The sequence below is a fragment of the Malus sylvestris genome, chromosome 15, assembly GCF_916048215.2.
Source record: "Malus sylvestris chromosome 15, drMalSylv7.2, whole genome shotgun sequence".
NCBI lineage: Eukaryota > Viridiplantae > Streptophyta > Magnoliopsida > Rosales > Rosaceae > Malus > Malus sylvestris.
The window spans coordinates 20,879,508-20,893,368 of NC_062274.1; the positions used below are offsets into that span (position 1 = coordinate 20,879,508).

Here is a 13,861-nt window from a genome sequence, read left to right on the forward strand (position 1 = left end):
TGCTAGATTGCATCAATTTTCGAAGGATTCAACGTACTAATAACTTGCGGGGATAAATTGTGTCCCCACCAAAGGGTTCAACGGGAAAAGGATATGAGGGATCCCGTGATCGTGATCATGACCATTCATCGTTCATCGTTCATCATGCGGTCAAAAATCATTTCAAAATTTAAAATTAAATATAAATAGTATCTAACGAAAACTGACCGCACAATGTACGATAAATAGTAACGATATCGGGATCCTTAGGATCCCCAGAAAAAAAGAATCCGGCGAGAATCCTTTTTCCGGTTCAACGTACTAATAACTTGTGGGGGATCCATCCAAATGGCCATGTGTAGATCCCTAGGACCCTAGATACATCCTCGCTGGTGCATGATCCTAAGTAAATTCGAAGCTTCTTTATCCGAGCACAAAATCATCAATAGCATTAATTTTGTTAATTACCATCAACGAACCCTAGTAAATATTTTTACCCCATTCTTTACGACACATCGTAAATCAAATTCTTAATGAATATGGGTTCCAATTTAATCACATTACCAATGTAGTTACCTTGATTAAAAATGTGGCCTAAGAATATAATCTCTCTAACCACAGCCGGCCTTGAGAATTGGGGGCTCTAGGCGAGCCTTCAAAGTGGGGCCCTATAGTTTTCTAACTCCCGATTCTTTATACATTGATACGTATAAAAAATAATTCACTAAATACATAAAAAATTCTATTTCTACATCAAATATAATTAAAAATTAATATCAAAATAAGGTAGATATACAAACATTACTTAAATATTATATGTCTCACATTTTTAGACGCAAATGTACTAAATATTTGCATTCAAGAATCTGAGATTGAGAGTGAAGAACAATAAAACTTGATGATCAAGAGAGTAATGAACAATAACACTTAATTGACGAGTATAATAGATTGAACAATGCCAATTGTTTTTCTTGTGTTTTTTTTTTAAATCAACATCACACTAACAAATCAAATATTAAAATAATACATTATTGAAAAGCAAAATATAAATTCAAAGTTCTGATTACCTAAATTATAATCTTAAAAACCATGTGATAGTTGATTTAAACATTCGATATAAATGGACATATGGAAAGTTGAAAGAAAAAAAAATTGCAAATGGACTTGAGTTTTATAACTTTATATGCATTTGGACGGATGGATTGGGAGCAAATTTAAAAAAACAAGAAAAAACTAGAGACTAAAAATGCAGCTCCATGTTTTGAATTAAACACCCCAACGAAAATTGAAGCTGAACATTTCCCCTACACCAACAAATGAATTATGATATATCTTACTTTTTCTATATTTATATGTTATTTACAAGATATATAATTTTTTTGGTGGCCTTTCGAAGTGGGGGCCCTAGGCGGGGCTCTTTATGGACTACCCTCAAGGTCGACCTTGTCTCTAACCTACAAATTTATTATACTATATCTATATATTTGTTGTTAGATTGTTAGTGAGAAAAAAAACTGCCAATTAAGACACGTCGTGATGTATGATATATATCGAGGCTGCATTTAACATCATTGTTATAAAAATCCCGCTGCGCTAGGCGGCTGGCCACTGCCTCAATTAATGCCTAGGCATTTGAAAATTAAGAAATTGCGTCTAAACCTACTGAGGCGCCCGCCTAGGCACTCACCTGGCCCGCCTAGGCACTCACCTAGCCCGCCTAGACTCACCTATGCACCTGCCTAAATTGTGAGTCATTTAGACAGAAAATAGATAACTTTCATTTTGCATTTTATTTTGTTCAATAAATTGCAAGACACTTGTTGAATGCTTAAATGAACACATATTATATGCTAGTTCCCAATGTTTTCATACTTCATAATACATATGTCATTCTATTTTGTAGTTTATAATGAAATTATATTCATTTTAAGTATAAACAGACACTTATTTACATGAAATATAATAGATTTACTCAAATCCGCCTATTCCGCCTAAGCCCCACTTGGCCGCCTAGGCGCTAGGCTTTAACCCGTTGCCTAACTAACGCCTAGCGTCTTTTAGAACCTTGTTTAACGTGTATCTCGACCATACTCAAGCACCACATTGAACACCAAAACATGAAGAAGAAGAAAAAGGCTCGAATGGTACGGCCTTCCATCACCCCCAGAATGAAAGGAGCGATCTCGTAGTTCTTGGTTTGTGAAAATACATTGTTAGGCGGTCCACTTATTGGATAAGGTTTTATGGTCGGTCTGCGACCCCTGTATGTCGAATGTGTCTTTGGGGTGTTCTCATAGTTCCTACGGGGTGGAGAAGATGGGGTTGGTTCATGAATTTTTTTTCCTTTTGCCACATTTCGATCAAAGGGTTGAAGGGAGATTGATTCTTTATAATGAATAAATCTAATCACAACTTCGAATATGGAATTCAAATGGATCAAATAAGAAATGATACTCTGAATCATAGAACTATAATGAAATATACGATCAACCAGCATTTATCAAATTTGAAAAAGAGTAAGAAGAAATGGTTCGCTCTTCTTATTTTATCTAAATGGCCATCGAGCTTGAGTGTCGGGCCCATCTTGGCGATTATTTAGTGAGTAATGCATATATATGAGTAAACATTCATGCTATTGGTTTTTATATATAACAAGGGCCGGTCTAGATACTTTTGAGGCTCGGGCCGATGCAAAAAAATGTGCCCTCACTTCATATAAAAAAAAATATTTATTTTTACACGTAAGACATCGATAAAATTATATTTAGAAAATCACTTCAAACTCAGTAATTTAGAAACACGGAAAAACTAATTTATTTTTTATCGAGAGAAGGAAACAAAAAAACTTCAGGCTTACTAGTAGATAAATTATGAGTTTTGTCTTCGATCTGAACTTTTAAAGTGTTTTTGTATAAATCGTGAGGTGTTTTTTCTTATTTACTAACCTCTTCAATATAAGACTAAAAAAAATTATGATTTTTTTGAGTCTTTAAGGATATGTATAAGTAATGAATGGGCACCAAACTAAACCTTTTGATGAGACGTCATATGGTTTGCAAGTTTGGTCTAAAAATTTAGTCTATGCATTACACTTTGCTGAATATTAGACTTGAATTGGAACGAATGTTTAAAAATAGTGTTGATGCACAAAATCAGCGAGGACTTTGGTACAACAGAAAGTGTCAGGTTTTGTGACCTTCGCTTGGTTGCTTCGGTCACTAGTGAGGATAAGTACGTAAATTAATAGAGACAGAGAAGCAAACACAGGATGTACGTGGTTCACCCAGATTGGCTACGTCCACGGAGTAGAGGAGTTCTCATTAATTGTGAAGGGTTTACACAAATACATAGGTTCAAGCTCTGGTTTAGTGAGTTCTAGTGAATAGTTTAGTACAAAATGACATTAGAGATTATTGTGGGATAATGATCCCTATTTATAGAAGAGAGTTTCTAGTTTTGTTCTAATATTGACACGTGTCGTGTTGTGATTGGCTTCTGATGTTGACACGTGTCGCGCTGTGATTGGCTTCTGATGTCGACACGTGTCGCATTGTGATTGGCCTTCTGGTTGAAGGGAAACTCTTCTGGGTCCTTGACGGTATAACGTTGACCGGTGCTCAGTAGTTTCGAGATTAGTCAAGTATGGTACAAACAAATAGCAACCCACATAGTTAGTAGCTAGTAATTAAAAATAAGTTAACAACCAAACAAAAAATAGTAAAAATTGAAATAAATAAACATTCACATAGCATGTCGACTTAGGACCTCTCGTTAAATTTTAAATACAAAAATCATTGCTTCTAATTAAACTTCTAATCATTTAGCCAAATTTTATAAATTTATACTGTTACGAAAAGAAATTTGTAAAAATTGGAATTTAATTAAGCACACATTGTGTTTTGAACCCAATATGTAACATCCCACATTGCCCAGGGGAGTGGATCCTGTAAGCCTTATATATATATATATATATATATTCTCATCTCTATCTAGCACGAGGCCTTTTGGGAGCTCACTAGCTTCGAGTTCCATCGGAACTCCGAAGTTAAGTGAGTTCGCGCGAGAACAATCCCAGGATGGGTGACCCACTGAGAAGTTCTCGTGTGAGTTCCTAGAAACAAAACTGTGAGGGTGTGGTCGGGGTCCAAAGCGGACAATATCGTGCTATGGTGGAGTCAAGTCTGGGATGTGGTGGGGGCCCGGGCTGGGATGTGACAATTTGGTATCAGAGCCAATCCCTGGCCGGATGTGTGCCAATGAGGATGTCGGGCCCCTAAAGGGGGTGGATTGTAACATCCCACATCGCCCAGGGGAGTGAATCATGTAAGCCTTATATGTATATTCTCATCTCTACCTAGCGCGAGGTTTTTTGAGAACTCACTGGCTTCGGGTTCCATCGGAACTCCGAAGTTAAGCGAGTTCGCGCGAGAGCAATCTCAGGATGGGTGACCCACTGGGAAGTTCTCGTGTGAGTTCCTAGAAATAAAACCGTAAGGACGTGGTTGGGGCCCAAAGCGGACAATATTGTGCTATAGTGGAGTCGAGCCTGGGATGTGATGGGGATCCGGGCCAAGATGTGACACGATACCTCCTCATTAATTTCAAACAACAAAATCACCATTTCTAATCAAATTTCTTTATCATTAAACCAAATTTTATAAATGTATACTCTTATGAAAACGTATATAAATATGTCACACTAATAATTTTAATGCCTCTAATTTTTTGGGCCCCGAACAATCACCCTGCCCGCAATAAACCTAAGCCGGCCCTATATATAACAATATGTATCTTTTTAATCATGTGATCACTAATTCTACAATCATAGATAAATCATATAATTGTATACAACTCGTAACACATTTTATTGCAAAAATGACTAAGAAGGGTAGGTATGCATGCATGGACACTTGCCTAAGTATTGAGAAGAGCACGTAAGCACGTTTTTGGGCATGTATGAAGTTTCTGACCTGACAGATGCCACATGCCATGTTATCATGCCAGACTAGGACGTAAGCTCGAGCATGGGGAAGATGAGGAGCACACCTAGCCAGGTAAGTGTCAAAGCATATCTGTAAACTTGGATGTCCTATTCACAACTAACTTCTTTCTCCACGATTAGCAACTTTTCGATGTATTTGAAATCCTATCACGAAACATTATTAATTTTAAGTTGTAACATCTATAGCTCGTTTACTAACCCGTAATTGGAATGAAAATAAGGAATCCGATTCCGATTATGGATTATACCTGTGTTTACTAAAATTGGGAGGAATCAAAAGCGCATGGAACCCACACAAAAAATGGATTCTAATTCCTGAAATTGGAGGATTTGGATTCGTAACATATTCAAGGTATTTGGATTCCGGATTGCCCAAGCAATCGGAATGATAATTTTTTTCCCTTCATACCCTCACTTACTTTCATTATTTCCAAGATTATCCTTTTTAACCCTAGACTTATTTTTCTTTTCACCCAACTCCTAACAATTTCTTTCCATATCCTTCTAGCTCATTAAGCATAATTTTATGCTCATTCACATTATGCAAAACTCCATACATATGTCGAAGAGAAAAAACTACAACTTGAGCGAGAAAATTTAGATATTAAAGTCAATAATTAAATTTATAAAAAAAAAAAGAAACAAAATCATTTTAGTATGTCTATGAAATAAAAAAGCAATTTAATTTTTTCTTACTATTATATACTATATCAAATTTTTTATTTTTTTTAATTAATGAATCCTAGAAATAAGGCTTGTAGGCCATATCGTTCATCTTTTTTATTAATATAACACGTCACTTGTGTTTCCAATACCTATCAAACATTTTCTCCTCCATGAGTAACAAATGAAGCAGCTTTCTTGGTCAAGTGAACAGGATTACAGGGAAGACAAGTACAGAGTTAGTGCTGAAGAGTACCAATACACCAACGTCTTTTATCAAACAAAACCACCAAAAGAAAATAGATAAAAGAGGAAGTAGTGCACCCACTGTGGTCTCAATTTCACTCTTATCGTTACCAAAATTGCAAATATTCCACAATATTATTCCGGGTGTTTTAATTAGTGGTACAAATACAATGAAATTAAGTTTTTAAAAGTAGCTCGAGGTTTGAAACTCGATCAAATTAAAGCAGTCCAATATTCCCCTTATAAAAAAGTACTTTTTGCACTTTTCTTTTTCACTTTTTGCACTTCCTTTTTTAAATTATGTTCGTTAATTTGTTTTTTCCAATCATTCAATCTAACTACTAGAAGAAGAAAAAAAATAAAGAAATGCATATCACTTCCTTTTTGCATATATTCAAGTGTGAATAAACACCACCAGTAATTACTTAAAGCATACACACATCAATCTCTATGGATACGTCTCACTCAAAAGAAGGAAAAAAACCAAGGCATTTTAATTTGTAGGTAGAGGAAAGCGAAAGCACATTTGTCTTTAGATATATATACATGACACGTAGGGCTGGTTTGGTATTGCTGTGCTTTGAAAAAAAAACTGCTGTGAGAATAAGCGGTTGTGCTGTGAGAATAAGCAGCTGTGAAATACAGCTGAGTGTTTGGTAAACTTTTTTGTAAAAGTGCTTTTGGAAAAAAAAAAAACAGTCTGATAGTGGATCTTTTCATTAAAGGAGCACTGTAGCTCCGTGTGCTTTGAAAAAAAGCCAGTTTTCCAAAGCTGCAAATAGCAACTTCAGCTTTTTCCTTTGATTTCAGCTTATTCTCACAGCAGCTTTCAAAATAAGCCATTTTTTTTTAGTTTACCAAACACCTAAAACCCTCATAGCTTTTTTTCATGGGTGTTTTTTTTAAGCACCTCACTTCCAAACCATCCCGTAAATTCTTAGGAAAATCACATCAAAATGTATTTAGAAAAAGCGTATATGATGTTATTACTTACAATTTTTCCGATAAGTATTACTGATAGTCCGATAAATTAAAGGATATATATTTTTGGGTTAAATACAAAAAATACCTAAAGTCTCAAGACATTTCAAATAACTACTTAACGTTTTGAAAATGAGACATCTAATAGGTCACGAAGGACTTCACTGACATTAAGTGATTCCACTACTAGCATTAAATGACGAGGTGAACAAACACTAAAGTTGGTTTTCACTAATCGACGTCTTTAGAGTTCTAATCCCTCAAATTGACCCATTTTAGCCAATTTAAACCATGAATTTGCATAGCGAAGTAGCGTCGATTTAGAAATTCAAATCTCCATAGATGACTTGAGAGTTAAAACACGTTTAATATTTGTTCATGTTATCACTGAATGCTAGTGAACTTAATGAATGTTCATTTTTCAAAACTTGAGGTTGTTATTTGGAATGTTTTAAAAGGTTGTGACCAATTTAAAATCAACCATAAAGAGGTTAGATAGTTAGTATAGTTTTATACAATAATCCAATAAATCTTGACAATAGTTAAATCTTCCATAACTTGTATCGATACTACTATATAGTATGTACTATTATAGCAAACCTTGTTATTTGATTGATTTTAAATTAATATCTATAGAGATCCTCCATATAGATTTTTCTTCTTAAAAAAATATATAATAAAATAAAAAGAAAACTAATGAAAAGGGCTTGAAAACTTTGAGTTTTAATGATAAGGACAAAATAAAGGGTAAAATGAATAGTACAAAGATTAACTTTTTAGTGTAAAAATGTGGTTTTTCGTTAAAGTGAACAGTATCGGATGTTTTTCGTTAAAGTTCCCTAAAATAAATCACATCACACATGTGACACGTGCAACGTTATATGATCATTAAGGAGACCAAGATCATGACAGGTGCCACCGTACAACACTCCAGCGGCGGCGAAGCACTGCTACGGCAGCCGATTGACGGTCCGCATGAACGAAGATAGGCCCCCGTGTGGTGGTTGGTGCGGGGTCCGTTCGGAGATACGTCGGTGCACGGGCCTTGCATTATTGCCTGAGGTTATAGATCAACTTCGCCCCGTTTTCACACCGTCACCCGCCAAAATTACTTAATGGGTGGCGTGCTTTCATTGGCTGGGGACCCTGCGTGATCCTCCTTCCGTTAACGTCGGTGGAAACGTTTCCCGTGATCGTTCGTTCTCGTATGGGAAGATTCTCTCTATGCTTGTTTCCCGCACGCGCCATCAGTGTCTTGTAGCCTGACGTGTCCTTGTATGACTGGGTGAAAATCTGAGAGGACGAATATTTTCGGCTAGTGAGGATTCTTTTTGTGAGGATCCAGATGATCCTTTAATCGTGTTCGTTCATCGTAAATCATGCGATCAGTTTTCGTTGGATATTATTTGTGTTTTAAATAAAAAATTTAAAATGATTTATGACGTCACAAAAAAACTCCGAAGAGGATTCTCATTCATTATTGGCTATTTCAGCCGGCTATGTCGCGCATACCTAAGGCGCATCTTACTGAGTAATAAAGATCTAACGAAACAATGTATTTTACCCAAGAAGACCCTCTTCGGATCCTTTTGTTGAGGATCTGGGGATCCATAAATCATGTTCGTTTATCGTACATTGTACGATCAGTTTTTGTCAAATATTATTTATATTTATTTTTAAATAACAATATTTAAAATAATTTCTAACCGTATGATATACGATGAACGAATACAATTTACAGATCTTCCAGATCCTCACAAAGAGGATCCTGACTCGTATTTTACCGTTAAACAACAAATGCATCAAAGCAATATGGGATCTATTTTGGATGCATTGCCTTGCTGCCACGTGGTTGGCTTAGCCCTCTCTCCTTTTGGCAAAACCTCAAACCTACGAGGGGGATGTTAGGTAAACCACATTTTATAATTTGAATTATCTTTTTTATAGAGGTAGGGTTCATAATATAAGTAGGTCACACCTCTATTAGAAAGATAAATTACATATAATCTACAAACTATGTTCTTTGTAGCATTTTCTTTCTACTATTTAAACCATAAGGTTGATTATTAGTCTAGAAGGATTGGTCGTTTACATACAAGTGAGCTATTTATAGTTGATCTTACTTTGTGAGTCCTGCAAACATGAATGATGGAAATTAGTCCAAACACACGTGCCACAAGCAGTGGCGAAGCCAGGATTTACCGAGGGAAAGGGCGAAATTCAAAAGAGTGCAAAGTCCAATCAAAATGGTTACTTTCACAGTAGAGAGGGGCAAAATTCCTCGTAACTTGTTATTCAAGCTCAACCAAATTGATGTACACAACTAGAGTTTTAGCCTAATTTTTCTAAGTTATTATTGAATTTATTTGAACTTGGTCAAAGTCGATAGGATTTCCAAACTAAAATTGAGTATAATGAGTTCTTGAGATCACCTCTCTTCTATTTTTAATGAGTGAATAAAGGCTCCAATTTTCCAATATATTTTTTCACCTCCGTTTCTTTGATTGAGAAAAATAAAAGATTAGAAACCACAAAGGGGCAATTTAATCAAAAAACCTAGAAAAATCAAATGGTCCACAATATCCCCAGATGGCTGGCTCTCTGCAAGTCTTACTATTTCTTCCCAAACCCATCAAATCAATTTAACTCAATTTTGTGCTTCTCCATCGAAGTGTGCTGAACAAAACCCAGTTCGTCAAATCTTTGATCTCCCTCTACCAATTGATCAAGACACCATTTTTCCACAATCCACACCCATAAATTGAGCTAATTAGAACAACACAGTTCCCAGATCTTCCCCCCTTTTTTTTTCTACTACCAATATACTGCAATCATTCTACTGAACAGAACCCAATTTGTCAAATCTTTGATCTCACCCCACCAATTGATCAAGCCACCATTTTTTCCACAACCAACTTCACAATTCTTCAACTTTTTCCTTTTTCCTGAACTAATTTTCTTGACAATGAAGCTTCAATGGAATCCAATACCAATACTTTTACACCTTTTTCTTCTTCAAATAACCCTTTCCACAGCTTTCTCTCCAAGCCCCATGAACTGTACGGACACAACTCACCCGTGCACCTCCTTTTTGGCCTTTAAGCCTGAACCCAATGAGACTCTGCCAGTGATTCAGAGCTTACTTCCAAAAATCAACCACAGCGTTTCATGAGTCAAAAGCAAAGGGGCTGAACTAGTGCTCCAGGCTTGTTTGTCCGGTGAGGGGAGTGGGGGCCGCCACTCCTCGCCCTCACGTGGCTTCGCCACTGACCACAAGTTCTACTATTTCCCAAATCACATAAACAAGATCGATCTAGTTAGTAAGGTAATCAAGAAAACATAGTTGCTCCAAAACCTCAAACACACTAAATCTTGTAATTCACATCTATGACTTAACGCATTATACTTCTAGTATGACACAAATACATCACAAAACACACCATAAAGTTAACCTCTTGTTTTACCACTCGTTAAAGCAAAAAAGGAAAAGGAACCCAAAAGGTATAACTAGGAAAAGCCATTCAAGACACACAATCTAACAACAAAAAGGAAAAAGGGTAATTAAGTCATTAAAACAATGATTAGTAAGTAGTAATTAAGCACATGAGCTCCAATCACGCTCTTGCAAATTAAGATTGTGGCATCAAACCCAAATACCAATTGCATAATTTGCATGCACGAGTTGTGAAGTGTGGAATTTGATTCATTAGGGTTTCGGATTCCTTCACGCACAAGTTTTACTTTGGATAATCCACTTTTTGAAGCCATCTTTATCTTCGCGACAATCTTCTTCCCACTATTGGGGCCTTAGATGCAGGTCTTCATTATTCTTAAGGTTCTATGCATGCAGAAATTTTTCAGTGTACTCGAAACACGGAGTGGTACATCACATATCATTATATAAGTGTAGGGAAGTTTTACTTTTCAAGTGTTCATCTACTTGTATGATGACATATGATGTACCATCTTATATTCCGAGCACATTGAAAAATCTATCGTATGCATGGCGTAATGGCATTGTAACATCAACAACCACTCCTTGAGTCTAGAAACTAATCATTTATTGTGTTCCACAATTGCTTCAACAAGACTACACTTTGTAAAGTAGATATTGGATACCTCACTTTTCTCATTTCCTTGTCCTGCGGGACATCATCAAACGACTTAATAGAAAGACCGTTCCTTAAAGTATTTGAGTGATTTGTAGCCGTTGATACATGGGGTTAACTTTCATTGGCGTCAACAGTTAAAATCTTTTGAGTTTAGACTTGTAAACTAGATCAACATACGGCCATTTACTCATAATGTTCATGTTTATGCATTTGAGAGCTGTTATCAGTCAGCACTTTGACACAGTCAGCATGCTCTCATTTCTCCTTTGTCGTGTTTTTTCTTTCACTATAAAGAAATGTGTTCTAACAACAATTTTAAAACATTTTTTTTGGAAAATATAAAGGAAAGTATTTTTAGAGATTTGATTTGATTTGGTCTAAGTTTCCTTGTCTTGTGGACACATGTTTGATTGATTGATTTTTTAATATTGCTCTATTGTATTTTTATAAATACCTGCCTATGAAAAAGAATAAATTGTTGAAGTTGTAATTGAAAATTATGAGACGGTAGAGAATTCTAAATTTAATAAATAAAAGAAAAAACCCTTTAATTTCAATTATACTTCACTGCTTTTGTCGGTGCCCTGCAGGTTAAGGTTGCATATTGGCATACTGAATTCTGGTGAGTCTAAATGATCATGTCTCTTGTTATCTTATCTTGTGACCAATGCAACATAACTATGTACGGGGGCACATATATTTTTTGGGTATCAAAACAAGAAGGAGTGATTCCGCACGTTGCTTTTATTTTATTTATGATTATTGAATTGAACAAATCACATGATAATCGAGGGGCATGAAAAAAAATTAAAATTAAAAAATTGCAAAAGGAAAAAAATGAGTGTGAGAAAATCATTTCTCAAACACAATATTGACCACAACAAATCAAGAATTTTAATAAACCAAACTAAATCGATCATGTAGGGTTGGCTATACTTTGGCCAAATCATTACCAACATGGTTAGTTCAGTTTACAGTTTTAGGTCATAAGTTGAAAGAAACCAAATCTTGTCCACCTTTACTCAATACTATAACGCTACGTAGACAAACAAAAATAGCACGTGGGTTTCATCTATATTAGAATAGATAAGCGATGAGCAACGTGAGTAGTTTGTCGTGTGTTTAAATTTAAGAAGTCCACAATAGTTGTGATAGAAAGTATTTTGAGCCCGAAAATGACCCAACACTTTTCCATTCCAAAACAAAACTCAGATAGCCCAATTTTTGTTCGAGTTTGGGTCACACGGGGCAGCTGCTGGCCCAATAACAAATTTTAAGTTTTCAGTGCGGAAGCCAAAACTCCCACCACAGCAACTGAAATTTAAATCTCAACGGTAATACGCTTCGACTCCTAAAATCTCTTTCTGGACTCAGCCCCAACCTACATTGACTATGGCAGCTGCAATTGAGGTCCAGGTATCGCTGCTACCCGAAAACTGATGGCGGCGCCGATAGGGCTTGGAAACGGAGGAGAAAAAGGATGGTTATTTGCAGTTACACAAGAGCAAAGGGCAGCACCTTTTAACCAATCAACGGATTCTCGACAAAATTGTTAAAAAATCCGCAATAAAACCCACCGACACCGTCCTCGAGATTGGACCCGGCACCGGAAATCTCACGCTCAATCTTGTAGAAGCCGCCCAGAGCGTCTTCGTCGTCGAACTCGATAAGCGGATGGTGGAGGTTCTCCAAAAACGTGTTGAGGAGAGTGGGGTTCAAGACCGTTTGACTGTAAGTTAAATGCCGCACAGGTGACGAAATGCCTGAATGAATATTTGAGCTTTTGGAATGAATGACATTGGTTAAGGCCTTTGATGATTGGTCTTTTTGTAGGTTATCAATAAAGATGCATTGAAGGCGGAGTTTCCTCCGTTTGATCTTGTTGTGGCGAACATTCCATACGGCATATCTTCGCCTCTGGTAGCTAAATTGGTTTACGGGGCAAGGCTGTTTCGTAGCACCACACTGCTGCTGCAAAGGGAGTTTGCGAGGAGATTGTTGGCCAAGCCATGCGACTCGGAGTTCAACCGCTTGGCTGTGAATGTGAACCTGGTGGCCGATGTCGAGTTTGTCATGGATGTGAGCAAGAAGGAGTTTGTTCCGTGCCCAGAAGTTGATTCGTCTGTTGTTATAATCCGCCCGAAAGCTGAAGTTCCGAATATTAATCTGGACGAGTGGTGGGCTTTCATAAAAGCTTGTTTCTGTAAGAAGAACAGAACGCTTGGGGCAACCTTCAAACAAAAGAAGAAGGTGATGGAGCTACTGGGGATGTTCAATTTGGCAGGCTCAAATGGTGAAGGCAAAGATTATATTAGTAGCAGCGACAACGATGACGATGAAGGAAAGAGTGATGAAGAGGAGTTTTCTCCGTCTTCTTGCTCGGAAATAGGGGCGAGTTCTTTCAAGGAGAAGTTAATTGGGGTTCTGAAATCAGGTAATTTTGAAGACAAGCGGCCTTCAAAGCTGTCGAATGAGGAGTTATTGCATTTACTGGCAATGTTTAATCAAAAGGGAATTTACTTTCATGATCACTCTTAAGAGTGGGAATGCAGAGAATGAAACATTTACTGTTGCTTACACTTGATAGCTATTAGCTTAAACTATTTGGAGGGAAATTCAAACTTTGAGTGCAGAGAAAAGCACACAATTCTAGTCAATTTGGCTACATCTAGACTTGCGATAGCTATTAACCTATTAGATACATGGTCTCACAATCTCACTCATTGGTTGGGATGTCACGTTTTGGGGATTCTTGAATCCAATCAGAGAGCACATCTCGCTATTAGTATCTGTCTCATAATGTGACGAGAGAGATGCCAATGGGGACATATCCCGATTACATGTTAGAATCTGTTGACATTTAGAGGCTCTCATACCG

The 13,861-nt window shown here is 36.7% G+C and overlaps 1 protein-coding gene across 1 annotated transcript; it reads left to right on the forward strand.

The window, feature by feature from the left end:
- Positions 1-12,375: 12,375 nt before the first annotated feature.
- LOC126602787 (ribosomal RNA small subunit methyltransferase, mitochondrial-like) lies at positions 12,376-13,640 on the forward strand. Its single transcript, XM_050269656.1, has 3 exons — positions 12,376-12,393; positions 12,439-12,714; positions 12,817-13,640. The coding sequence occupies exons 1-3, from the start codon at positions 12,376-12,378 to the stop codon at positions 13,519-13,521; spliced, it is 999 nt and encodes a 332-aa protein (XP_050125613.1). The 3' UTR covers positions 13,522-13,640.
- Positions 13,641-13,861: the final 221 nt, after the last annotated feature.